Genomic DNA, 27,867 nt, shown 5'->3' on the forward strand with positions numbered 1-27,867 from the left:
CTAGGGAGGTTAAGAAACTGGCACAGCCTGCAGTCAGGCAGTTTGGCTTCAAAGATCAAGTGCAGAACTACTAGATGAGACGGCCTCCCAAAGAGCTGGCTGGAATCAGCAGGGCTCCAGTCCCCAGCATGGATGGGGAACTAACGCCGCAGGCTGCAGGGCTGCTGCTACTATGATCTCAAGCTGGTTCCCTGCCACCAGGTCCAGCCCCTTCTCACTCAACCTCCACACCACCAAGGAAACAGTCTTCCCAAATGCTTGTAAATGCTTCTTTCTCCCCAGTGCTGATGCTCTCTAGCCGTGATGTTCAAAGTCAGGGTTCCAGGCAGATGGCCAGGGACCCATGCATGGAGTCAGGGAGAAGGGAGGCCACAAATGACAGGCTGTCCAAAGCCACTCCATTGCCACCTGTTTCATACTTTGGACTTTCACATAAGATGTCCTCTGAGCAAGGATAAAATAAGCAACATTTGTTTTGACATCCATCATCACTCTTGAGGGATATAGTACAAAAACCTTTGTAGGGTACCCAAGACCCTCCCTGAAGGTCCCCTGCCTACCTCCCTCCATCTCATCCACTTTTCTAACATTTCCATCAGGCCCCCTATGCCCAGCACCCTAATTCATTAGCCAAGACTGTGCTCATATGTGGTTTCCACAGCACCCCTCCCACTGCACTAGTCAATACTTGCCTCACAGCACGTGCAAACTGTGCGGGTTTATTTCCTGATTTACATATCCATGTCCTCTGCCTAGACGGACAGAGCTAAAAACTATAGTGTTGAAATGAGATACTCCTAGGGCTGTGTGATTCTAGGGATGTTGCTTGCCCTCTCTGGGCCTCAGTTTAGTCAACTATAAAACGTGAATAATATTAGCAAGTACTTAGAACTGCTGGGAGGACTTATTGATACCAGGTATGTTCAGTGTTTACAAGGCCTTCCCCTTACAGCATACACTCAATAATGTTAGCTATTATTGTTGCTATCAATACTAACTCATCCCCAGAATCTAGCACCAAGGCAGACACACATTCAATGAAGAACTGAGTTGACCTGGAACCTACCCTAGGCCTGGGTCCCCTGTCCTCCCATACCTTGCTGCTGGCTGCTAGAAGCTCAGACTCCTCCAGTTCCTTTTTGGCTCCTTCAAGTCCAGCCAAACCTCCCTGATAAAATGAAGGGGGAAGGAGGAGGGTAGGGAGGAGAAGGAGGAGAGAACATCCAGATAAAATTGGCTGCTCCAGCGTCTGCTGGCCTCGGTGTACCCTGCAGCTTTGGCTCCTGACAGGGACTTCAGCCTGTTGTGCACTTTTCATTAACAATAAACCTTGGAAACTGGCAACACCCCGACTGCCTCAGGATGCATGGCTCAGGCCCCAAAAATGAAAGAGTGATAGGCCCTGAAGAGGGCAGCGGGTTTTCTAATTTTAAAAAGGAGGGATGTAGGAAGAAGGAAAGTACTTTGACAGGTAAATAAACAAGAAGCCTCACACCCCAAAGAGTCTGGCACGTCTTTAAGGGAGCCAAAGCCTCTGGCCCTTCAGCGACAGTCAGGAGGTGTGGGCCACTTGCCTCACACAGACAGAAGGGCTGTTTCAGTGGCTGGATTCTTCCCTCTCCAACTGGCTGATTTGGTATCAAGGAGACATAAACACAATTCGGTTCAATACAGTCCAATACACCAAATATTTTACTAAGCAGCTTCCATCAATCAGTCCTACTGATCCTGTCTCTACAATATATCCCGAGTCTGGCCAGGCACGGTGGCTCACGCCTGTAATCCCAGCCCTTTGGGAGGCTGAAGCAGGTGGATCACTTGAGGTCTTAAGTTACCAGACTGGCCAACATGGTGAAACCCCACCTCTACCAAAAATATAAAAAATTAGCCGGGTGTGATGGCAGGTGCCTGTAATCCCAGTTACTGGGGAGGCTGAGGCAGGACAATAGCTTGAACCCAGGAGGTGGAGGTTGCAGTGAGCCGAGATCGCACCACTGCACTCCAGCCTGGGCAACTGAGTGAGACTTCATCTCAAAAATAAAATAAAATATATCGCAGATCTGTCCACCTGTCTCACCTCCAAGGACACGCCTTACCCCCATCCTTACTGGTTGCCAGCCTTCACACCTGCCTCCCTGCTGACTGCATTTGGAGGGGTCAAGAAATAGTTCCAAATGCATATTCCATGGAGTACTCATTCTGCAAACTATCTTGAAGAAGAGAAAATTCCATGGTCAAACCCAAGCCAAACATTAATACTTGATGGTCCTCGGAGAGCCTGGTTTCCTTAACTCAGTTCTGCCAGTTGATTGGGCCATTTCAATCCTCCTATTGGCATCCAGAAGAACTCATATGGATCCAGTTTGGGAAACACTGGATGAACGAGATGGTACCCGAGGGATAAAACTGGCCCCTCATTCTCTCAGGCAGGGCCAGTGAGCAGTCTGGTCAGAGAACTGTCCGAGCGGCCAGGCCTGGCTCTGGGACACCATCCCCCAGTCCCCCATAGGGAGAAGCCCAAGTCTCACGATCAAGGCCCTGACTGTCAAATTAATTGAGAGCAAACAAGATTTCTAGACTTCAAGCCTCAGTGTTTCATCGAGGAGGCCAGGGCTGTTACAGATGAAGCTTCTTGAAGCCTTTCTTAATAACAGCAAAATTTGCTGTAGGCTTACCATGTGCAGGCACCATGCTAATAAGCATTCTGCATGAATTACATCATAAGGATTCGGTACTATGAGGATCCCCGTTTTACAGATGAGAACACCTGGGGACAAGGTGAATAATAATTCCTGTAACTACAAAGAGTACGAGGCCCAGCCAGCACTGGGCCCAGCAGTCTGACTGCTGTCCCCAAGCTCTCAGCCATTCCATTACTACTAATATATATCAACCCCTCTGACCCTCGGCCTCCTCATCAGTCCAATGAGACTAGTAATTTCTTCACAGGTCTATCGCCCTCAGCACGGTGCCTCGGCCAGTGCTCAACAAATGAAAGCTGTTCTCATAATTACTTCATCAGCCACTTAGGCAGCTCTAGCAAAACAAAACCCTAAGACTTTCCTCTGCCTGCTGGCATCGCTCTTTAAAACATGTTGTGGCTGCCGCAGAATCACAGGATTTTCGAGCAGGAAAGGACTTTAGAGATCGAGTGTTATTTTTCCAGAATAGTCCAGGATTTATAATGTATAAGAGCAAGGCCTTGGGAATTAATACTGAAGAATGAGCAGCTTCCGCACCACTGGCCCAACGCTCCTTTGCCCGTGCTTAAGGTCACTATCTACAAGGTGACAGGGATACTCTTGGCCATTCTTCTAGCAAAAAAAGGCTGCTTCCCTTGGGCACTTTTACAACTGGTTATTTATAAGCCCAGAAATCTTGTCTGTGTTTATGTTATTAGTCACTAAGCAAAAGCTTATTTTCCACCAGTTGGGAAGGGTTTCCTTTCTGAAAAATGAAAGCCTGTGTCTCTTGGCCAGACAGTTTTACCCAGAAGCCCGGTGGCTCCAGAATGGTAAGGAAAACTATGGCCCTTGACATGCCAGGCCTACCAGGAAAATTAAATCCCTGAATAGAAACTTAGCTCAGCCTGAGTCAGCCCACAGCACTGGGGCCATGGCCAGGTGGTGCAGAGCCTAGTTTTTAGCACAGCAGAAAGCACCTACTATGCAGACGGCACTGGGGATACTGAAAGAAGACTTTTCCCAGTTTGGAGGGGAAGGAAAGGCAGGCCAGGTAGAAAGGTCAGCATGAGGAAGGGAACAGAGCAGAAACAGAACCACCAGCAGCTGGCAGGGCCAGGGACTAGGAGGAGAGAAAGAAGAGGGCGATGAATAAAACACAAGACCTTGAAGGCCCACAAGGAGCTGCAGGTGAGTCACACAGGCAACCAAACATCGCCGAGAACAATCTAAGAGACAGGTGCAAGGCACAGGACGGCATCCAGGATCCTGGACCTATGAAATTGTTCGGGGCTCACTTTTTTCCAGGAGACTTCCCAGACAGGGATCTCTCCTTCCCTAGAAAGCTTGTAATAAGAATAGTTAACATTTATTGAACAGTTACTACATGTCATGGATTAAAATATTTATTCCTCACAACAATCTTATGAGATAGGGATCCATTTTATCCCTACTTTATAAATAGGGAACCAAGCCAGGCATGGTGGCTCACACCTGTAATCTCAGCACTTTGGAAGGCTGAGATGGGAGGATTGCTTGAGGCTGGGAGTTTGAGACCAACCTGGTCAACATAGCGAGACCTCATCTCTAAAACAAAAAATAAAATAAATAAATAAATAAAATAAATAGGGCACCAGCACTCACATCAAGAAACAATATTGCCAGCCCCCTGCAAGCACCCCTGCCATGTCCTCTTTCTGTCATTAATCATCTCCCCAAAGATACAGATACACCAATACCATGAATATGAGGAAAATGAACCAAAATCATAGATGAGTTTTGAAGTTCTAAAAAATGGAGTCATAGCCGGGTGCGATGGCTCATGCCTGTAATCCCAGCACTTTGGGAGGCTGAGGTGGGTGGATCACGAGGTCAGGAGACCGAGACCAGCCTGGTCAACATGGTGAAACCCCGTCTCTACTAAATATACAAAAAATTAGCTGGGCGTGGTAGTGGGCACCTGTAATCCCAGCTACTCAGGAGGTTGAGGGACAAGAATCGCTTGAACCCAGAAGAAGGAGGTTGCAGTGAGCCAGCCTGGTGACAGAGTGAGACTCTGTCTCAAAAAAAAAAAAAAACATGGAATCATGTAGTATACTTTCTTTTGTCATTAATTCAACATGTTTGTGAGAATAATCTACGTTGCTCAATGTCGCCAAAGATTGTTCATTCTCACTGCTCTAGAGTACTCCATTATGTGAATGTATCACGTGGTTTATTTATCCATTCTACTGTTGATAGACATTTGGGCTGTTTCCAGTTGAGGGTTGTTATGAATAGTATTACTGTGGATATCCTTGTGCATGTCTTTTGATGCATATCTGTATGCATTTTTGTTGGGTAGATACCCAGTAAGATTGGATGGCAAATTTGTGCACCTCCAAAGCGCGTGTTCTTGCCACGACTCTCCACCCCCTTCCTCCATCATCCAGTTCTGCTTTTTGCATTACATCCAGTAAAGGTTCTCCTTCATTAAATGGAGCCAACCTCACCGATTTTTCTGAAATGGCTTTATTATCAGCCTATTTGAGGCATTTATCTGAGCATTTTGGTACGTGTTAAAGGGAATACAAAAGAGGAGAAGGCACAGTCATTAACCCCAAGGAGTTGCTTTCGAGTTGGAAATGACCAGTACTTAAAAAATAATTCAAGAGCTAACCTGTACAGTACAGACTTTAAGTACCTGGACAATCAGAAAGATCAGTGAGGTCAGCCAGAAGGGACCTGAAAAGATTTCTAGAAAAAGCAGGCATGGAACTGAACCACCACAAATGACTTGGGTTTTGCTTTTGAGATAGTTTCACCATTGTTTCAACATATCCTAAAATACCCGAACTCTCCTTTTTCTTCGACTGTTCCACTGGCAGGCCTTCCTTCTTCCCAGACACCAACTTAAATTATTTTTCTTGTTTGCTGTTTATTTTCCATTTCAAAGGATAGTAGGGATTGGTTGCTATAACAACAGCTACTTCTCCACATTACTCCTGAATTTCATCAGATGTTCAGTTTGACAGTCCCGTTCTGCCCTCTGATCATCTGGCTTTCACAACCAGGCTAATGACCCAGCTCCCAGAGATTGCCTCCTGCAGCTCTCGAGGTTAATAACACAACTTGTAGAACTTGAGAAAATGTGTATTATAAAAACAGTGCTCTGGTCTGAGGGAAACACTGATGAGTGAGGAGATCCTGGGATTTTAAGCATCCACTGGCCACGTGACAGCCGAATATACTGGGCTGTTTTGGAAGAAAGAGGCCTGGAAAGCAGAGAGGATGAGGACCAATTTACAGGATGCCCCAGGAAGGGTCAGTTTTTAAAAAGGGAGAATTTCTTTCTGTAACCTCCAGGGAGGAAGAGTCCTTTGTTGAATTTTTTGGTTTGTTTGTTTGTTTGTTTGTTGAGACAGGGTCTTGCTCTGTCACACAGGTGGGAGTGCAGTGGCAAGATCTCAGCTCACTGCAACCTCCGCCTCCCACGCTTAAGTGATCCTCCTGCCTCAGTCTCCCAAGTAGCTGGCACTACAGGCACGTGCCACCACTCCTGGCTAATCTTTGTAAATTTTCTTTTCTTGGTAGAGACAGGGTTTCGCCATGTTGCCCAGGCTGGTCTCAAACTCCTGAACTCAAGCCATCCACCCACCTCGGCCTCCCAAAGTGCTGGGATTACAGGTGTGAGCCTCTGCACCCAGCCCATCTGTTGATTTTAATAAAAAAAGGCCCAGGGCCTAGGAGTAGCCCCATGAGAATTCTCTCCACACCTTTGCCTTCTATCAGCTCCGTCTCCTAGGTGACATCCAGGGTGCTGTCATTTATTCCACAGCATTGCCTCCCTAAGCAGCAGCATTTTTGTCATTTTCCCAAAATCTTGGACCAAAGTACCTTTCCACTCCTCAAGGGTGCTCTTTTATTAAAGGTCAGTACAATCCTCACAGAAAGTAGCTTATCACTTCAAAAATGAAGTGATCTTTCCTTTGAAAGGACTGTCTGCAAACCAATTGAGTCATTTAGTCAACACAAGATTCGTTCTTCAAAACTTTCCTCCCTAGAAGTCAATTTCAAACACCTCGTGGGCTCACGGCTTCACTAAATCGTCCTCTGATCTCCTGAATCTGAAAGCCCAGAGCAGTGAGGATGAGAAATTTAAACTGGCATCTCCCTGTCCATAAATTGGTCCAAGCTGATTCAGTGCAGTTCCTGGTTTGCACAACAAAAGGCTTTTTTGTTCACTCACTGTCTTTTCTTGAACCAAAACTCTTTCTGGATGTTGGCTGGCATGCCCGAAGAAAACCACAGCCAACGAGGCCACCCACTGCCAGAAGTGGACTCCACGGAAGGCAGAAGAAATGGTAAGAAAGTGTAGAAGCCACCTGCAGAAGAGGGGATGCAGAAGCCTTGACAAGACCCATCTGTGCCTGCCAGGATTAATAGTGCCAATGGGGCCCAATATCCAATTCTAGGAAGGCAGGGGATGTGGCCAGGATAGAGAGAGAAGTTGTGTGGGAGAGGAGACTTGACAATACCACACTGGATGAGCCACTGGACTCCACCCTCCTTCCACAACCATCCCTGGGGAGTATTTCTAGAAACCAAGCAGGGCCCTAAAGTGGAAATGGGCTCTATCAGCCATCACCACAGGCTCATGATACACACTCCATATCACACACACTCCACAGCCTCCCTGATCATTCCCTCTATGCTCTGTCTCAGCCTTTATGTCATACACAACACACACACACCACTCTCTCTCTCTCTCAAAAAAAACACACTCACTCACACAATCCTGAATGTGAGAAAGCCCCGGCAATTCATCAGAACCTCTCACAACTACCCCCAGAAAGAAGCAAGGGTTCTTGTACTTGATGCCGTAAACTTCTGAAAAAGCATGCTCCCCAATTCTGGCAGTGATGGGGGTAGAAATACCTCTGTGAAGACAGCCTTAGTCTTCCACCCCTGGAAACCCTGGTAGAGGGCTTTGGTACAGGGGTTCGTCTCACCGTCACCACCTCACGAAGGTGGAAAGGCCAGGCCCATGGTCATCACACCTCTGGCTCCAGCCACTTCCCAGTTGGGTGACCTTGGCAAGTTACTTAGCCTTTCCACACCCGCAGGCTCTTCCTCTGCTAAAACGAAGCCTCTACCTTACTTCTCATTGTGAATATTATCACAGCACACAGCAGCACGTGTAAGCAGAAGTGTTAGCTGTTCCGATTCAGCAGCAAAGGGGAACTAAGGAAGCCATCAACTCCAGAATTATGGGTGTGCACTGGCAGAGTCCACACCCAAGGCTGCATTCGAGCCCTTGAGGTATGTGTGTGATGGGTTGGAGGTGGAGGAATGGCAGAAATAGTGAATGAACACTTAAAGACATCAGAGGATTCGAGTGACCCCCAGTAAAAGCTGAGGTGAAGACAAGCCTAGCTCTCTTTCATTCTTTTTGGTCCCTAGGGCTGTTCCACGCATGGGTGTCAATCTCTGAGCCATATCCTACCAGAGGCACCTGCTGTCAGAAGTCATGGTGGGGAGCACAATCAAAAAAAAATCCCAGACTCTGCAGGTTAAAAGTTACGGTTCATCTAATCTGACCCCCCTTTCAATATCCAAATCCCCGCTGTTGTACATTTTCTTTAAAAATTAGTGTCAAGTATAAGTGTCATTATTTAAGGCACTAGAAAATACTGAATTCCAGGAAACCAAGGAGGGCGAGGCAGGACAGCCTAGGAGTAGTGTTAGTTTGTAGCTATTTTGTTTCTGATCTCCAGCCTCTAGAAAAATGACTTGGGTGTAATCAAAAGAAAACAATGAAAATAATAACTTGAAGGTCAAATAGTTAACTTAATAGGAAACTTATTAGAAACGTGGCTGGACAGGCTCACAGCTGAAGCACTCGTTCACATGATTACACGTGAAGAGAACTCTCCGGTGCTTTGTTACGAATAAGGGCGAGTCCTCAGTTTGGATCCAGTCTGCAGGGACTTCATATGGAACGTGTGAATCTGGCGGCAGAGGGAGTGTGTTAAAATGCTCAACTATTTGCCATGGGTTCAAAAGAGTAAACACAAGCACAATACACTACTTTGCCAAGTTCAACAAACTGTTTCACGGGGCTCTGGGTCTCTGATGAGGGCAGCAACCCAACGGCTAAGTAAGTAAACCCAAGCCCGAAGGTATCACTCACTGCTCACTGGTGACCGCAGCCAGACACACGTTCTTCCCTGGAATTCACTGATGACAAACGATCAGACCAAGACAAGTTTCCAGAGCAGGGCTTGTTTTCTCTTTGTTGCAGGATTAAACCTGTATTTCTCAGCCTGGTCAATTAAACTGGAATCTTTGTGGGTGAGACCTAGGCATCAGCATTTTTTACAAACTCCTCATGAGATTTTAATGTGCCTCCATCATTCAGAATCACTGATAGGCAAGCTGGCCTCAATCTTCTCTTCTCCAATCTCCCGACAGAAGTTTCTACTCCAGCCAGAAAGGACATCACACTGATCCCTAGACATCACATCAGGAATAATCAATTCCATTTCTTGAGCATGGCCCTGGCACGGTGCTTAGCAATTTTATTCATTAGCTCATTTAACCATACATTATCTATAAAGCAGCTAGCTACTGGCCCCATTTTCTAGACAGGGAAACAGCCTCAGAGAGCTTAGTCACTAGCCCAAGGTCACACAGCAGTAACTGGCAGTGCTCACTCAAATCTCAGCCTACATGGATGACAAATTTATACTCTTGCCCTACTATGAGGTTGGTGCAAAAGTGATTGTGGTTTTCACCATTACTTTAATGAATGGTACCTGAAACAAAAGTGGTAACAGAACAGTTCCTGGAACAAAAGTGCTCAATACATTTTTGTCAAACACATGAATGATTCAATGACAAAATAAGCAAATGAATGAATGAGAACAGTGGGTAATGCTAAGGACCACTGATCTTGTTAGATCAGTTCAGCCATTCCCTGCCTTCAAAAGAACCTAAATCAGGACCTGCTTGCAAATCTTCCTGCCTGAGAACCCTGGAGTAGCACAGTTGTGTCTGAGAAGAGAAACATAAACTATTTGTAGATATTTCCAAGTAACTGATGCTAGAAATACAGCCCTGCTTTTGTTTCTAAGGAAACAAGAATCAATTATTTGGAAGGTTTTGCTCTAACCTTCTATGGAGGGGTTTTTATAGTACAGTGGGGTTGTCAAATTTGGGTGTACATCAGAGCCACGTGGAGGCTAATGATTACTCTGGGTGCTGTAGCCCACCCCAAGAGTTTCCAATTCAGCAGGTCTGGGGCTACCCTTTGAGAACTGCTGCTCAAATGCATTATTAAGCAGTTTACCAGGGTCCTGCCATTCTCAAGAGGTGATTTTCCAGGGGCACAGGATGGAGCAGCAACACTTTCTGATTCCAGGACCTCTGCTGGGTTCTGCGGAAACATCTTACACAAGCCCCACTGACCCTGGCCACGAGCTGGGGATCAGGGTGGGGGCTGGGGGCGATGCCGTGTACAATAAGGAATACAGGCTTTTCCACAGCCCCTGTCTCTTGATTTCTCTTCTGCTTCTCTGGATTTTTAGAGCAGTGATTTTCGCCAAGAGTGGTATCTCCTCCCAGAAAGACCTGTCCAGATCTCAGGGAGCACAGGTAGCTTGCAAAAGCATATTGTAGTGCAATTTCTCTAGTAAGATGAGAGGAGCTTTTAACTGATAGTGCACTCATACCAAGTGTCTTCATGGTGGGAATTCAGAGAATATTTGAGAATACAGACTTATTATAACTTATCTTCCCGTGGGCAGCATGCTTAAGGCTCACAGGGTGGGGGCATGAGATTCAAATGCTTATCAAAGAACGTGTTTGTCTATTTCATTTCTTTTCAAGTTGAAGAAACACTTCCAACGGATGAGAGATCACAGCTAACAAATGCCAAAGAGGCTTCCTACTTTGTCCCAGAAAGCCAGGATCACCCTTACCTAAAATAGGAGAAGTGATGAAAGGGTTGGCCAGTTCCAGCGTATCACAATGCAAAGAACCCATAAAGAGATGCAATCTTGCATGGCCAAGAGGAGAGATTTCCAGAAACCAAAACCAAGGGTGTCAAAGGGAAGTCACGGGCCGAATCTCCCCGACCCCTCCACCCACCTTTTCAATTTTATATGCCGGACTGTTACCAGATGGGATGCTAAAGATGTTTGTTCTCAGTGGTTTCGCAGATCGGCTCTCCTAGGCTTTCAAAGGGGAAGTGGGGGTGAGACAGTGCGCCTTTGATGTTTGAACTTCGGTCCTGAAATCAGAACCTCAGGCAAAAACTGTTTTTATCTCTTCCATCCTAGGCAACCCAGTTGAAAGCTCCAGTGGGCACTTCCTTTTCAGCTGTTTTTTCCATATTGTCAATTACCTCCCTGCTGAGAGAATGGAATTCCTTTGACTGGAAACAGGGGTCCCTCTTTGAGATGGTGCCAGAGATTTCTTTCTTTTCTCTTGATTAGGCTCTCCTTAGTATCACATACTGAAAAGCGTACGTCTATCCTCTTTTATTTACTTAGCATTAGAAGCCAGTTACGTTTGTATTTACACAGAGTTGACAAATTTGAGGGTTAATCACCTTCACCCACAGGTCAACAGGAGAGTTAACCCCAGGGTTTGGTTCAAGAAAGACACATTTGAAAGGAATTATTTTAGAGATTTGGCAAACAGCAGCATCGCTTCAGTGAAGTCACAGATTTTATGGGCCTGGGGGTATTGTGATTATATAAAAATCAAATTTTCATGGTGTTCTGCAGTTTAGAAAACACTTGACCTATGAGCTTCACAGATTTGAACCCCAACCTTCTTCCTCGGATGCTGGCAGAAGTATTTTCTAAAATGCCTGCAAAGCTAGGATTGAATGCTGTCAGATATGTAAGACAGTAACCTCTATGAAGACTGGGAATTCTCCATATCGCAGGGCTTAGAACAATACTTCCCTCCAATTAGGGGTCTCTGCAGACCACCAAATGACCTGGTTAGTATCGGGGTCACTGAGTTCTGAGTGTTGCTGCCTGGGTTCAACTCTTGGATCCACCACTTATTAGTTGGTAACCTTAGAAAATGGACTTTGCCTCTAAAGCTGAATTTTCCTTACCATAAAATAGGGATCTTAACATTTCATATTTCCCAGATACAAGGGTTAAGTGAGATAGTACATGCACACCTCCTAGCCTAAGGTAAACACTCAATAACTCCTAGCTGTTATTAGTACTATTTTATTTTATTTATTTTTGTGAAATGGGGTCTCACTCTGTCATCCAGGCTGGAGTGCAGTGGCACAAACTTGGCTCATTGCAACCTCCACCTTCCGGTGATTCTCCCACTTTAGCCTGAGTAGCTGGGACCACAGGCATGCACCACCACGTCCAGCTTATTTTTTGTATTTTTGGTAGAGACGGGGTTTCACCATGTTGCCCAAGCTGGTCTCGAACTCTTGAGCTCAAGTGAGGCCAGAGGAACTACCAAAAATACCTCACTTGAGCTCTACCAACATGACCTCCCAGAGTGCTGGGATTACAGGCCTGAGCCACCACGCCCGGCCCTAGTATTATTTTAAAGGTATAAATCAAAAAGTGCTACTTCCTCCTTTCAGCAGTTTCCCATCATTCCTGATAGAGAATCCACACTCCCTCCTCTGGCCAATGTGGTCCAGATCTAGCCCTCTCCACCTCCTTCTCCTGCTACCTTTCTCCTCACCCCTGCCAACCTCCCAGATCCTTTGTCTCTTCTACCCATACCAGCGCCTTCTCTCCTCTGAGCATTTGCGCATGCTGTTCCCTTTGTATGGAATTCCCAGGACTCTGAAGGGTTTAGTCTCTGCTTCATTCAGGTCTTTACTCAATAACCACTTACTCAAAAGTCCTTCAGCTCAAGGCTCAGTCCTAAAGGGACCGCCTGGTCTGTTCACTTTGTTGACTCTCTGTCTCCTCTCTCTAATGGCAGCTCCAAGAGGGACAGGAGCTTGTTTTATTGGCCCTTGTATTCCTAGTGCCTAGAATAGGGCCTGGCACATAGTAAGCACTTTGTTAGCATTTTTGTTAATGAATAAATCGCTTTTTCTCTAGAACTAGTATTTCAATATCACCGGTTAGTACAGCTCAAGATGATGGCTTCCTTTCATTAAAACCCACACTTTCTAAACATACAGGGTTAGGCATATCATTGCATTGTCATGTTGCTATTGTTGTTTTGTTGATGTTGTTGTTGTTGCTGTCACTATGTGTGTCAGCATTTGGCTCTTTATTTTAATCATAAAGATCTTTGCTAAAGAAGACATTGGCAAGTTCTTTAACAGCTTCTACTCATTTGGCTAGTATCCAAATAGCCACTTTGGTGCCTTAGCATCAATTTCTTTCTAAGCAAATTAATGCATTTCTGCACCGAGCTAAGGCTCTTGATTGGCCTGTCGACCAACTGGCTTCCAGAGAGAAGGTTCCCCTGTCGTTCTGTGAGTAGCAGGGAGACCAGCAGATGGGCTCACAGACTGGGGTCCCACCACCACTGCTGCCACACTCCTTGCCCCCACCACGCCCCCAGGTTGCAGCAGGGGCAGGCAGGGGCAGCATGGAAAAGGCCAGGCTGAGGTGGCCTGCAGAGCCAGCAAGAGAAGACACAGGATCAGAAATACAGGGATGAGGCACGACAGAGCAAGAAAACAAAGGGGACCAGGAGACCCATATGTCAGGGTCACCACGTAGCCGTGACACCCAGTGTGATGAGCTGAACTGCATCCCCACAAAAACTCAGGCGCTGAAGCCCTAACACCAAGTACTTCAGAATGTGACCCCATTTGGAGACAGGGTCTTTACGGAGATAAGTTAAAATGAGGTCCTTAGCACAGGCCCTAATCCAATATGACTGGCGTTCTCATGAGAAGAGGAAATTTGGACACAGACACATGTGGTAGGAAGACGTATGAAGACACAGTTAAAAGTCGGCCATCTATAAGCCAAGGAGAGAAGCCTGGAACAGACCCTTCCCTCACCACACTCAGACCAGAATTGTAGGAATATGCATTTCTGTTGCTTAAGTCACCAGTCTATGGTATTTTCTTACGACAGCCCTAACAAACTAATACATCCAGCAAGTCGTTAAACCTTCCAGAGCCTCAGTTTCCACAACTGCAAAATGAGAATCCCTGGCCTGCCCACCTCACAGGTTTGCTGTGGGGATAAAAGGAGACCAGATGGGAGAGACCTTTGTAAACTATGAAGAGTTCTACAGATGGCAGGATGTCTAACTTCACCTTCAGCGCTGGATCTTTGGGTCCTGCTGGGCAGGAAAGCAGATAAAGTCATGGGATCCTGGGACTGTGGTTCCCAGTGAGAGGTGTAGGAGCTGGAATACAGCCTTGGCAATCTCCTGCTCCCAACCCCCAGGGAAGGGAGGGGAGCTGCCCTCCTCCACAGTTATTTAGTGGATGTGGGAGAAACAGAACTTGCGTGGGAGAAGGGAAAGGGAACAGAACAGAAACTGGAGAGCTCTAAGAAATTAAAAGAAAGAAAAAGGACACATGTAAGACCCCGGGAGTTTTCTGGATAAAAACAATACCTTTTATTTGCATGATACCCTGTAGGTCACAAAACATTTGGAGGCACTGGGTTCTCGTTAACCTACTTGAGCTCAGGAATGCCTTTGAGAGTCTGATGAAAGCTACATACCCTCTGTCAGAAAAAAGTAACTCATGCGCACAGCACATAAAACATTATATAACAGCACTGTCCAGCGGAACTTTCTATGAGGATGACAATGTTCTGTAGCTATGCTGTCCCATATGGTAGCCACTAGCCTCGTGTGGCTACTGAGCACATGAAATGTGGCTGGTGTGACTGGGGAACTGAATTTTAAATTATTTTGTTTTAATTATTTTCCATTTAAGTATCCACCTGTGGCTAGTGGCTTCTGTGTTGGACAGCACAGTTACATACTATTCCAAGGGATTCACAGATCCCTGCAGCTCATCCATGAAATACCTTGTCAATGGACCCCACGTTATGAACTATTTGTGATGATTACAGTGTCCTCATAATAATTATCTTTTTTGAGCTTACCAGATACAGGTATCATGCCATTTAATCCTATTGAAAACCCCATGACAGAGCTAGAATGGTCATCCCCATTTTATAGATGTGATTACTGAGGCACTGAGAAGCCTACCATCTTACCCCAAGTGTTGTGTCTAGGTCACAGTGGAGGACTGGGGGCTGAAGCTCAAGATCTCCTGATGTGAGACCTCAAGTCTTCCCTAACTCCCTAAAACCTGTCCTAAGGGTTTCACCAATTGAAGCCCCAGCTCCCTCCTGAGGCCTTGATAGAAATTATTTCTAGTAACCTAAAGACCTTCCTCACACTGCTATGCATCTTTAAAGTGACAAGCAAGAGCTTTGGGGGCTTCTCTTCTCCTTAAAGCCTCCAGCCCGGTCTCTACTGAGGCCAACTTCACGTTGGTAACTAAATATTCTTCCATTAAGGTTTGTCTCTGATCTTCTCTGTGCCAGGGGGATGGTTTCCTGTTCTCCATTCGTCCTGTCTGATTCCCAAGGCCAGAGAAGGCATGGTGCTGGTGAAGAAGTCGGGTTTCTCCACGTGGGATACCAGCAACCACAGACTGCCTCTAAACTAAAGAATCTGGAACCTTCATGCTGGGAATGCACTCTCTTTGCCTTCCTGATAAAGAAGGCTCCTGCTCTGGGCCAAGAAATCCCAAAAACACAATAGTGTTCACAGGGCACAGGACCAGATGGGTCCACACCCTACAGGTCAATCCTTCACCATGGCCTATGGAGCTTAACGAAACTCACTTCCACATTGTGTCTTTGTCTCTACTCACTTCCAACTTCTAGAAATTCCCCTCATTCACCGGGCATATTCAGATTTTATCTTATCAGCCTGGAATTCTATTTTCCACAATTCTTCCCCCATCAAAAAATTCCTTCAAGGCCCAGCCCAAATGCCACACATCTCCATGAAAACTTCCAATCTCCAAGCTTCCAGAACATGGTCCCAGAATATACTGCTTACTTGTCTACTGATATGGTTTGGCTGTCTCCCCACCCAAATCTCATCTTGAATTGTAGTTCCCATAATCCCTACATGTTGTGGGAGGGACCCGGTGGGAGGTAATTTAATCATGGGGACAGTTACCCTCATGCTGTTCTCGTGATAGTGAGTGAGTTCTCACAAGATCTGATGATTCTATAAGGGGCTTTTCCCCCTTTTACTCGGCACTTATCCTTCCTCTGTCCATGTGAAGAAGGACATGTTTGCTTCCCCTTCCACCATGATTGTAAGTTTCCTGAGGCCTCCCCAGCCTTGCAGAACTGTGAGTCAATTAAATCTCTTTCCTTTATAAATTACCACTCTTGGGCAGTTCCTTATAGCAGAGTGAGAACAAACTACATCTACACTACATAGCACTCTTTCCATACTGCCTTGTATTGCTTCTTTTTTTGTTTGTTTTGTTTTTTGTTTTTGTTTTTAGGACAGAGTCTCACTTGGTTGCCCAGGCTGGAATGCAATGGCACAATCTCAACTCACTGAAACCTCTGCCTCCTGGGTTCAAGCTATTGTCTGGCCTCAGCCTTCCAAATAGCTGGGATTACAGGCACATGCCACCACACCCAGGTAATTTTTGTATTTTTAGGAGAGATGGGGTTTCACCATGTTGGCCAGGCTGGTCTCAAACTCCCGACCTCAAGTGATCCTCCTGCCTCGGCCTCTCAGACTGCTGGGATTACAGGCGTGAGCCATCGAGTCCGGCCTGTATTGCTTCTTGAGTGTGGGATCTATGTTGCTTCTTGAGTGTGGGGTCCATATCACATTCAGCTTCAAATTTCTAACCTCATTGAACAGAGTGCTTAACATGAAGTAGACACTCAGTAGACTAGTGGTTCTCAAACTTGTTAAAACACAGATTGCTGAGCCCCACCCAGAGAGTTTCAGATTCAGAGGTCCTGGGTGAGGCCTGAGAATCTGCATTTCTAATCATCTCAAGTGACGCTGACGCCACTAGCCTAGGCACTTTGAGAAGCACTGTAAGAGGTGTTTGTGACATAAATAAAAGATGGAATGGATAAAAATTTCCCTTAAAAATCCTATCACCAAGGGCTCCAAAAATGAGCCTTCAAATGACCAGGATAAAAGAAGTATATTACCAACATTTACCTCTAGATAAGAGGCAAAAATAGAAGCAGCAGAAGAAAAGAATGGCAAAAAAAGATCAGGGAACCAGATGAAAAACGAAAACTATCAGAAAAACTTTAGGGGCACCACTGGTTGGTTTCCTTTTAGCCCAAACTGATAACTTCTTATAATCTGACCAGAAATTAAAAATAAGTTCATTTTTCTTTTCTTTTTTTTTTTTTAAACAGAGTCTCACTCTGTCACCCAGGCTGGAATGCAGTGGCACCATCTCAGCTCACTGCAACCTCCATCTCCCTAGCTCAAGTGATTCTCATGCCTCAGCCTCCTGAGTAGCTGGGACTACAGGCACGCACCACTACACCTGACTACTTTTTGTATTTTTAGTAGAGATGGGTTTTGCCATGTTGGCCAGGCTGGTCTCGAACTCCTGACTTCAAGCCATCTGCCCGCCTCAGCCTCCCAAAGTGCCAGGATCACAGGCATAAGCCACCGCACCTGGTAATAAGTTCATTTTTCAGCCATATATTTTTAAATATTCTAGGGAAACACTCTGACTCAGTAAAACCAAAATTGGGAAATTTTCATAAGAAAATAATCAGAAATGAATGTCAAAATGATGCACAAGGAGAGTTGTGAAGCCCTGTTTATAATAACCAGAAATTTGGAACAACCTAAATGTTTGGCAAAAGAAATTAAATTCAATAAATTATGGTATGTCCATAAACAGAATGCTATAAAACCTTTTCAAATGTCCTTACAGGGGAATATTTATTGATACAGAAAAGATGCATTAGACAACAAATGAAAAAAGAATCAAGCTAAAAAATAGTTTAAATAGCAAGATCTAACTGGACAAAAACCACAAACAGATACAGAGAAATAGATACAAATAGAGATATGGATAGAGAGCTATTTATCAAATTGGGAGTTAGAACAGAAATTATTTAATTTTAACATTTCTATTTCAATCATTTCTACGATAAACACATACTGCTGTGTAATTTATTTACAGGGTCTTAAAAGATAAATGATAGTCTGTGGGCGGTTTATTCTCTCCATTTCTTCTCATGAAGGACCAAGGAGTTGAACTGAAGCCTGAGCGGTTGTAGAAGCTTTTCCCCACGCTGCTCTTTTGCAAACACCAACACAATTTGGGCTCCACGTATAAGGCATCTGCTGCACCAACCCTCTTTCTTGGTGCTTACTGGACCTGCTCAGGGTTAATTTCTAACTCAAAGAACCTAACTTGGAATAACTCCGTACCACCAGCAAAGCGACTGGCTTTGGAGAATGACATTTACAATGTATCCACTGTTATTTGGTCACCCAGCAAACTGTCATTTTTCAGAAACCAGGGCTGTCTCATAGACTGGCTTTCAATAAGGTGGGTTGCTTAGCAACTGCCAAGGAATTAAGAAGACAGAATAAGGCATCCGCCAGAGACATTTTATGACCAAAATGAGCTGCACTCATGTGTCTGGTTGTGTTCAAGGTAACCAAGTAAGAGATAACACCCGACTATTTTTGCATCATGAGGAAAAATACTTGGCTTCTGCCCAGAAGGGCAATTATCTCAAAGTCTTGGCAAGCCCCATGGTATGAGAAATGGTAACTGATACAAGGGTGAAAAAAAAAAAATCACTGACCTTCATAAATACTGATGATATGAGGATGGTTGAGAGATGACATGATCTCAATCTCTCGTCTGATGTGAACCATGTCTTGTTCATCCTTAATTTTGTCCTTACGAATGGATTTTATAGCAACCTATAAAGTCAGGAAATGAAATGTTATTCAGAGAACTAAACAGATGCAAATCAGCCATTGGGGGAGTTTGGAAAATAAATACAGATGTTACTTGTTGGCAGAACCGACAATAACCAAAACAAAGCTTGGAAATATCCCCTTGTCATGTCTTTCATACATAGCAAAAACACCCTTCTCCCGGCAACAGAAGACATCAAGTTTTGACAGCCTGGGATTTGTGATGGTGGTATTGTTTTTGTTTTTGTTTTGTTTTGTTTTTGTTTTCTCATAAAGCAGAGGCTGCTTAACATGGCCAGAGTCATTTACTCGAGGAACCCTGATGCTTTGAAAAAAGAAAAAAAGGCAAGTTCAGTTTACAGGGTATTGATGATTAAACATGGTTAGGTGAAATTGGTACCACTCAGTTCCACTGTGCAGCTGCCACAGCAGTGGCTATAAAAAATCATTACTGCCTGGCCAACCTCGAGGCCAGCTCTGCCTCAAGCCTTGGCTTTTAAGACTCCAGGCTGTGCTGTGTTTACGCGAGGGCTCAGAAGCGAATTCCTCCCTACATCCTTCCTCTTGCCCAAGGCACCTTCAATAGCACATGGTATGACCAGAGGGCTCTTCTGGAGACAAATCAGGGTAAAACAAAGGTAGCGACAGCTCATCTCCCTGCCCGGCGCCTGTCAATTCCCAAAGCTCAGTGCCAATGTTGCAAATCCAAACTGCAGAGACCTGCCAGGGCCAACACACGGAGCAATTACTCAAAAGAAACACACCACACCGAGAAAAAGGCAATGAATGACAATAGGAACCTAATAAGGAAAAGTGTGTTTGCCAGTGGGTTCATCTTTGCTCATAAACGAGCTGGTCAGTAACTTAATCAGATTCGCTCTAAGGGGGCCAAAAACTACTTCAGGAAGGGAGTATCCACGGGTAACAAAGAAGCCCACCAATCAATTTGCTGCCAGATCAGAAAGCCTGCCTAGTTCCCTTCCAGGCTGGTCCTCTTGTGACCTCAACTCTCACCTGTGGAGGTCAGGTAAACTTTCCTAGGGGAAAGGCAGCTAAACCATCCTTCTGGATTATAAAGGCATAGAGTTATCTGGAGCAAAGAAAGTCCTCGTTATCAGCAGCCCATGGCCACACCTTGCCTATCACACAGTCAACCCCAGCCAGCCTCAGCAGGGATATATTCACTTTTAGGAGCACATGCTACTTCTGACTTGTACCAACAGCTCTCCACCAAGCACTACAAACGGAAACATTTCTAAAATACATCAGTCCATCTATGACTCAACAAGAATTGGGTAGCTGTTATGACTGTTTTTGCTATGTGCTGACCTCCCAAAAGACAGGTTATGTCTGACTAGCAGCTCCCGGGATTTCTCCTTTGCAGTCCTTACCCCAGTTGTGATTAAATCAGCATTTGTGTCTTTACTTGACTCTACACTGGTAGGGATCTTATTCACTGCTTTATTTAACCTCCAGTCCTTAACACCATGCTTGGCATATGGTAGACCTGAGAAAACATTTAGTGTAGGCAGGTAGGCAAGGCAGGTAGATAAAAAAGGAAGGAAAGACGAAGGGAAGGAGGAAAGGAGAGAAGCTAGAGGGAGGGGAGGGTTGATGTTATTAATTGATGCAAGCTCAGACCAGAGAAGTGGTAACAGAACTGGGGCAAAAAAGGGGGCAACCAACCCAGTTAAATAATACTGCCAAGACAAGCATAAAAGTAAGAAGATTAAGAATTTCTTTAACGTCTGTCTACACAGGCAATAGAGGAATAGATAAACAAATAAAAAACACAGGAGGCCCTGCTGTAAACCCAGGGGCAGGCTCCACCTCCCTTCGACCCTGGGTAGACCCATGGCTGGAGAGAAGGAGGCTGCATGGAGATGAATGAGCCTTCCAGCTTAAAGGCCCCTTTTCAGCAGAGAGCCAGACTCAGAGCTACCCCAAGTTCTCACGACAGCCCCATTCAGTATAGGGCAAGAAAAACTTCCCTTTGCTTACGTCAAATGTAAAGATATGACTGGATGGCTTTATTTTATCTGAGGAAGGGCTGTAATCCTGGGACCTTGTTCTGGGAGGAAGCAGACAGTGAACACACACAGGCTGTGGAGGGTGTGGGTGGCTGCTGGAACAACTCCTACATTCCTCCATAAGCTAACGATGGCCAGGGTAGAAACCACCCCTTGATTATGCAGCAAGCTGAACTTGGCCTCAAGGAGGCTCTATTGTCAAGTTACAATAGGCATAAATTCTTCAGCACGCAGGGTCAGAGGAGGGTAGCAACATTCTAAAGGGTAAGAAAATAAGCCCACTTGCTGATTCCCCCTAACAGTCCAGCGAGGCGGAGGGTCCCACGGTGCAATTACCAGGGGATGCTTCCAGCTGGGTGTGAAAAGGAAAGTGCCCACATTCTCATCAAGCCTTGCCCAGCACTGAGGAAACTAAAAGGGCTCCATAAATGTTAATAAGCATAGTGGCTGTCTCTCCACAAAAATTTTCCCTTTTCCTACAATGACTTTTCCAGTGAAAATGTAAAAGAGGGTGCATTCTGCTCCCCTGTTTCAAAGGGGTGACAGGAAGTCAGGAGGAGACAAATGCTAGAAATCACTCTCATCTGTGCACCTGCCAAGGCTGGAGGGAAGACTTTCAGCTCTACTCCCAGAGTGGTGGCAGACCGATCCAAGGTTCAGACAGCCGGTTAATGACAAAACAAAAAAGCAGTACTACTACTAATAATAATGGCCAGCATTCATTAGCCACTTAATATATGGAGCAGAAACCCTGCTGAATGCTTTACACGCCAGGATCTTTGCACCCTTCTCATTCAAGCCTCAGCTTCACACCACCCTCTTAGGGAGATCCTTCCTGATCCCTCTAGCTGATAAGGCCACCCTTATGGCCACCTCCCTCTCTCTATACCCTTCCCATTTTATCTTCTCTGGAGCATTTCACATCAACTACTTTATTAGCTGCATATTGAGCCTGTTTTTATAGGACCCAGGGAGCTAAGAATGATTGTCATATTGTTTGAGGGTTGTTTTGTTAAGGAAAAAAAAAAAAAAAGAAAATCTCTAAATGCAGCTCCTGCAAAAGTGTCTGCTTCAGGAAGTTGAAGGATACACTGAGCCAGTGCACAGACAGTATTGCATAACGCTTAGGAACATGGCTTTAAGTCCAGGCTAAAACCACTCTCTAGCTGTGTGACCCTGGGCAGGTTACATAACCTCTCCGTGTGCCAGTTTTCTCATTCATCTAGTAGAGAAATAATAGTACCTGCCTCATAGGTCCTGGTGAGGATTACATGTCAGGTGCTCAAGAATACGCCTGGGCTAGGGGGTAACTGCTCAATAAGTGTCAGTCTTTTTTAACCCAGAGTGAGTGTTCTATAAGTAGAACCTTCCTTTCTTCCTTTCTTTTTCAGAGCAAACTTGAATTCCTCCTGGCTCCTCAAGAGATGGTGAGTGGAGGTTTTAGGGACATGTTTCCAAAGTACATAAAGGACAAGAGCATCTCCATCCTGGGTCTTTACATTGCAACCTCATCTGAAATCAGGAAGATCTGATCAGCTGGTCACACACCATTATCAGCAGGGCTCCTGAGTCCAAACCAGACAGGAGGATGAACACCTTGAACCCAAAAAGCAATCCCAGGAGCATTTCTCCATCCGGCGACATCCCACACTGTCTCCTTTGACCATTCAGCTGAACAGGGCACAAATATCTTCCTACTTAAAATCAAAACTCAGCCTCAAGATATTCACACTTCAGCCTTTACGAAATTTGATTGTTCATCCACTTGTTCTTTTTGAAAACCTACCATGTACCAGGCTACACAGGAGGGAGCCAGCGCGACTGCTCAGCCCTCAAGGTGGGAGGTGGGGTGGTGAGGGTACGGGCAATAAGCAAAACTCACACCAGTAATTACATAATTACCCTCATGGCCAGGGCTACCAAAGAAATGCACAGACATGCCCAGCATTGCAGAGGAAACGTCCTCTCCAGTTTTCCTCAATTCTCACATCTACAAAGAAACACAGAGGTAAGGAAGGGGCCCAGCAGGAAGAGATTACCAAATGTCTGAAATCACACACCCTCCACCCCCAAAAATCCCATTTGTTCCTGCACAAGTTAGACAGCCTGCAAGGAGGAGGGAACTCAGGTGTTTGAGCCCGACTCACAGTACAGCCACGTTCATAAATGTTCCCAAGTCTAGACAGTACCCTGTGCCTTATAAAATGGTCTGCTTTTAAATAAGGCCACCCTATGGCTTAATGTTTAAACCTTCTGCAGCAGCAGGTTTGGTGGTGCAGAGAACCTGTGAATCCCGCCCTGCAGTGCCTGCCTGTTTCAGAGGCAAACTCAGCCCAGCCAATTCTGTTACATGCAACAGGCACAGCCTCCTCTTGAGGGCTGGAGGTTTTTCCTTTTTTGAATGATCCCCAAAAACCACCTGCTCTGCGGCCTGCTGGGCATCCTCTCCCACACTGGCTGCTGTGGGTGTTCAGAGCTTGGTGACCTAGGAAAGGCTGGGGGACGCAGAGTAGAAGAGTAATTGCTCAGACTGTCACCGGCTGGGTGACCTCAGGCAAGCCCAAATTTCCCAGGTCTGTTTCCTCACCTGTAAAATGGGGTTACAAAATCCTGTTTCTTGGGGTTGTTGTGAGGAGTGGAAACTAGGTAAGTAAAGGCCCCAGCACACAGTATTCACCGAATGGCAGTGATTATAAACCACACTTAAGAGGTAATGAGCCCACAGCAAATCATATCATAGGTCTCTTGGCTCCTCTCCACCCCCACACATATCCTCCCCTCCCCACATTTGCACAGTGGCAAAAGCAGGTTAAAATTAATATCCCGCCAGCCCCAGGGTGTCTGGTGTCTTATGGAGAGGACACCTGTGTAGTGTAGGACCAGCCTTGGGGGCATGGCAGAGAGTCTGGGCAGGTTGTATGTCGTCGAGGCTCTAACCACGAGAACCCCTGCCCTCCTCCTTCTGCAACCATCTCCCTGCATGCTCATTCATTGATATAAGCTGGCCTTCGAGGAGTATTCTTGAAGTGCCTCTCAAATAGGAGTCAGCTGTGCATCTTGTAAAAGTGCAGACTCTGAATCCATAGGTGTGGGTATCCAGCCTGGGATTCTGCATTTCCAGCAAGGTCCCAGGTGATGCCAGGCCCAGGGACCACACTTGGAGTAGCCAGGTCTTAGTGCTTTGTCTTTGATCCTCAACATTTTTAAATCAGTGGCAATATTCTTAATAATAACAATAATTAATATTTCTTAGGTGTTAATCATGTGCCAGTGGACCTTATCTCATTTAAGCCTACCTACAATCCCATTTTACAGATGAGAACATTGAGGCCAGGAAAGATAAATATTTCCCAAAGTTACATAGCCTGTTAAAAAAAAAAAAAAAAAAAAAAAAAAGTGGAGCTAGATTTTGAGCCCAGAGGCTGCTGATTTTTAAGCCTATGAATAAAGTTGGGATGAATAGAAAACATCACAGGGAATAGAATCTCCTGTAGGATCCGAAAGGGTCCCTAAAGCCTAGTGACATGGACCCCCATCCAAGCAGATGAAGTTTTACAGGGTCATATGTGAGGTCCCAAAAGGAGGGACTGGAGGGCTGAGCAGCAGGGAAGAAACACAGTCATAAATATGGCATTAGCATCACTTAGTGAGAACAAGTTTGCATCCTAATTCCAGCAACACGAGCTGGCAACTTCCCTGCCATTCACAAGGTGTGATCTCATACCCAGGCATGTTCCACGGGAGCTGCAGGGCACGAAGTCAGAGGCAGCTCAGGGGATCTCTCCTTACCTAGGAGCCCAAATGCCACCTGCAGCAGGAGCAGGCAGCCAAGCCCAGCTGGAGGCCGTAAAGTGCTCCTGCTCTTGCCTGGGAGATGGACAGAGTGTGGGGCAAGGCAGCCCCACTGAGGCCACACCGGTCCAAAGCTCCCACGATCACCAAGTGGCTTTCACTCAGAAAGCCTCTGGCCGAGGACAGTCACCACGGTGATGCCACCCATCTTGCAAACAAAGCCCCTAATTAATTAAATGACCCCCGGCTCTTTATGGAGGGGCCTGGCCAACTCAGAACAACATCCCAGCAGGTTGCTGTGATGCAACAGGCCCCATGGGAACCAAGCCAGCTCTGCCTGGGGGCTCATGGGCCTCTTCTTCCCTTCCTCTTTGGCCTGTTGGTTCATGTCCTACATGAATGTATTTCAGAAAGAAATGGATTGGAAGCCAAGAGTTGTATCAACAGGCTCTGAGGCGAGGCACTGAAGCCAGGGAGCGCGGCATGTGTAGCTAGGAGCTTTTCCTTCAAAGAGTGGCATCCCCTCACTGGCCCTCATCAGCCCTTTAATCTTGTAAGAGGTTCTGAAAATTTAATCCTCTGTAACTTGGTTCTCAAACCTCTATTTCTCAAAATTCTACATAAAAGAGATGATGATTCCTGTGATGATATTGATTTCTCTCCTGCCATGAAAAATGCATTCTATTTTCAGAACATAAAAAACAAAGCAGATTCGTGCTTGACTGGGCCTGGACCAGCTCAGGAGGACCTCAGGGCTGGGACATTTTTATCTACAGGGACAGTCATTCCTTGGTCTCTAAGACTCACCCCCACCCCTCTCCCCTTCAAAGACTGAGCTAAGAATGTCATTATTGCAAGTGGTGATGCCACAAGGGAAGTGGAATTAATGACTAAGAAATCGTAGGCAGATTTACACTCCTTGTTGAGGTTTGTAAACATAAGATACAAACCGTGGCTGACCAGGCAAGAACCAAAGAAATAGCAAAAAGGCCACTGGAAAGTTCGTGCTGGGTGGGCACGCCAAAAGTGAGCCACAAACCAGCCTGAAAAGGACAGTCAGAGACTCTACAGCACTATCTGTCCAAGGGTGGTGAGCAGATCACCTGCCTCCGATCCCCTGGTTAGGGGGAAAGGGGAAACTGATTGCTAAAATGCAGATTCCTGGGCCCGTCCCAGAGCTAGTGAATGAAGGTGGTGGTGTTCAGGGTAGGGGGCAGACCTGGTATCAGCATTCTTTACAGCCTCCCAGGTGATTCTGCCGCACTCTGAGGTTTGAGGGTAGTCACATTTAAAGCGGGGTAAATGTGGTCCTGACGACACCTATTGTTCTGTAGCTGAAACAGGAAGCAGTTATATTACATACTAGATGACTGATGAAAATTAATGAACCTTCCATTTATACAGAGAGGAATTAAACACAGGCTTCCTTGAGGGGGCCCAGTGAATTCAATGCATTGAATTAATTTACCCCTGGTAAATGGAAAGTTTGCTTCCAACGGGTATCTCCCTAGTCCCAGCCCAAGGAGGGCCTGTGGATGAAGTGAGGCCAGGGAAGCTGGGTGTGGATGGGTTACTTCACAGTCTACACACACAACCTGGAGCACGAAAAAGCCTCTGGTAACACAAGAGACGCTAACACAGGCAATATCAGATTCAAAGAAAGACTGAAAATGCCAGGCTGTTTAGCTGAGACTGGAGTTGCCAAGCAGCTGTTTATTTTCGGACTTTCACGTCTCTGAAGCCAAATGCAACACCAAATCAGAATTCTAAAGTGCAACTGTTTTTCTTCCAGGTTACAACTGCCCTGGGGAGGGAGAGAAAGGGCTGGGCCAGAGGGCTGAGGTTGCTTACAACTTGGACAGCCTCAACTGGTAGCATCTGATCACTCTGACACTGTTTATAACAAGGCTTGGATAAGCTTAAGGTTGTGCAACTTTTATTTATCAACCTCCAAACCCAGAAGAACCCGAGCCAGCACTGCTAAGAAATCCAGCATCTGCACCTTGGGCTTGTCATCAGTCACAGCAACTCAGCCAAGGCGACTCCTATAAGGAGAGGGACTCGGATAATCACGCCACCGGCTCAGTTTCCTCACCTGCAAATGAGGATGATGATGGTACCAACCTCACAAGGTTGCTGTGGCAACATGGCAGATTGTGTATACGATGGAAGGCAGAGAAGGCAAATAGTACCCATGGCAGAAGCCAAAATGAGCACTGTTATCATGAGTAGATGTTAGAGCTGTAAGGACTTAGAATGCTCTACGCCAGTCTCCTCATGTTACAGATGGGGAAATTGAGTCCCAGGGAGGTTAAAGTACATACAGGCCCCAAGTTCATGAAGTTATCAGCAGCACTGGAATTGCAATAAGAGAGTCCTGATTCCCACTCCAGGAGGGATAAACACTCTGAGCAAGGGGTCCTTCCTAACCAAATACTAAGCCACAGTGAGCAGCAGGGCTGAAACTGCCACAAAAAAATTCAGCATTTGCATGGGAGGCTGGCTCCAGTCACAGCCAAGTCCCCAGAACTGTTGCATCATTAATAAACCGAGATGGGAGTGGCAGATACTCTTCAGGGTGCTGACAAATCATGACTTGTGTTGCAGCGTGGTGCCTTTCACTTCCATCTAATGTCTGTCCTCACATAGCTATACCAGAAACGCTGTTTTCAGTTCAGTTCTATCCAAACCTTCCTCCAATTTCTGAAGACTGATTTAGTATCACCCATGAATATGCATACTTGGGAAGTTTTCATCCCATTATTTCTTAATTCATTGCAAACGCTGCTTTTAAATGATAACTTCAGGCCACTACTGAATCACTAACCTTGGGGACAATGAGCTAGGAACACAAGGACCTAAGAAGCAAAATTAGTTTTCCAAAGGGAAAGGAAATTAGTCAGTTGAGTTTAGCTGATCCAGGTGAGCAGAACTAAAAAAACTGTTCTTCATTTCTTAATATGGTAAAATACAACAAGCAAAAAAGAGGCATGACTTTCTATCTTATTTTATATTTTAATCATGAATGGTTTTATAAATAAGTGAAAGAGAAGATTCTGCAGAAGTTATTTTTATCCAGACAGAATCTATTCTGTTTAGAAAACTGATTTATAGCAATGTACGAGACCTATCAGATAGGGCAGGAGCAACCGTGCAGGCTGCAGTCCGTCCCCCAAAGCCTCCAGAGAGCACTCAGGAGCCCCCGAGGCCTCTCTCATTATCTCCTCACAAGCATCTTTTCCCTTCCAAAAGAAGCTCTCATTGTCCATTATTCCTAGAGTTAAAAGGCTGGTCCCTGCACCCCAGCCCATTGCAAGATCCATCGGGAGGCTTGTCATCTCCCTCATGAGTGCTCCACAAGCCTGCCTGCCGGGATGCTCTTGCTCATTGCACATGCACAGCCCCAAGAAACCGCAGGCTGAGCTCAGAGGAGTGTGTTC

The 27,867-nt window shown here is 45.7% G+C and overlaps 1 protein-coding gene across 2 annotated transcripts in view; it reads right to left on the reverse strand.

Moving 5' to 3' along the window:
- The window catches only part of NUAK1 (NUAK family kinase 1), a 78,609-nt gene that overhangs the window by 24,479 nt on the left and 26,263 nt on the right, over positions 1-27,867 (reverse strand). Inside the window, exon 2 of one of the 2 annotated variants that reach the window (XM_003269960.4) lies at positions 18,488-18,608. The exons of the other annotated variant lie outside the window; for it this stretch is intronic. Within the exon in view, the coding sequence (XP_003270008.1) occupies positions 18,488-18,608 (121 nt within the window). The remainder of the gene's footprint in view (positions 1-18,487; positions 18,609-27,867) is intronic. 2 annotated transcript variants of the gene reach the window in all.

This window comes from Nomascus leucogenys, chromosome 10 (assembly GCF_006542625.1).
Source record: "Nomascus leucogenys isolate Asia chromosome 10, Asia_NLE_v1, whole genome shotgun sequence".
In the NCBI taxonomy this organism is placed as follows: domain Eukaryota; kingdom Metazoa; phylum Chordata; class Mammalia; order Primates; family Hylobatidae; genus Nomascus; species Nomascus leucogenys.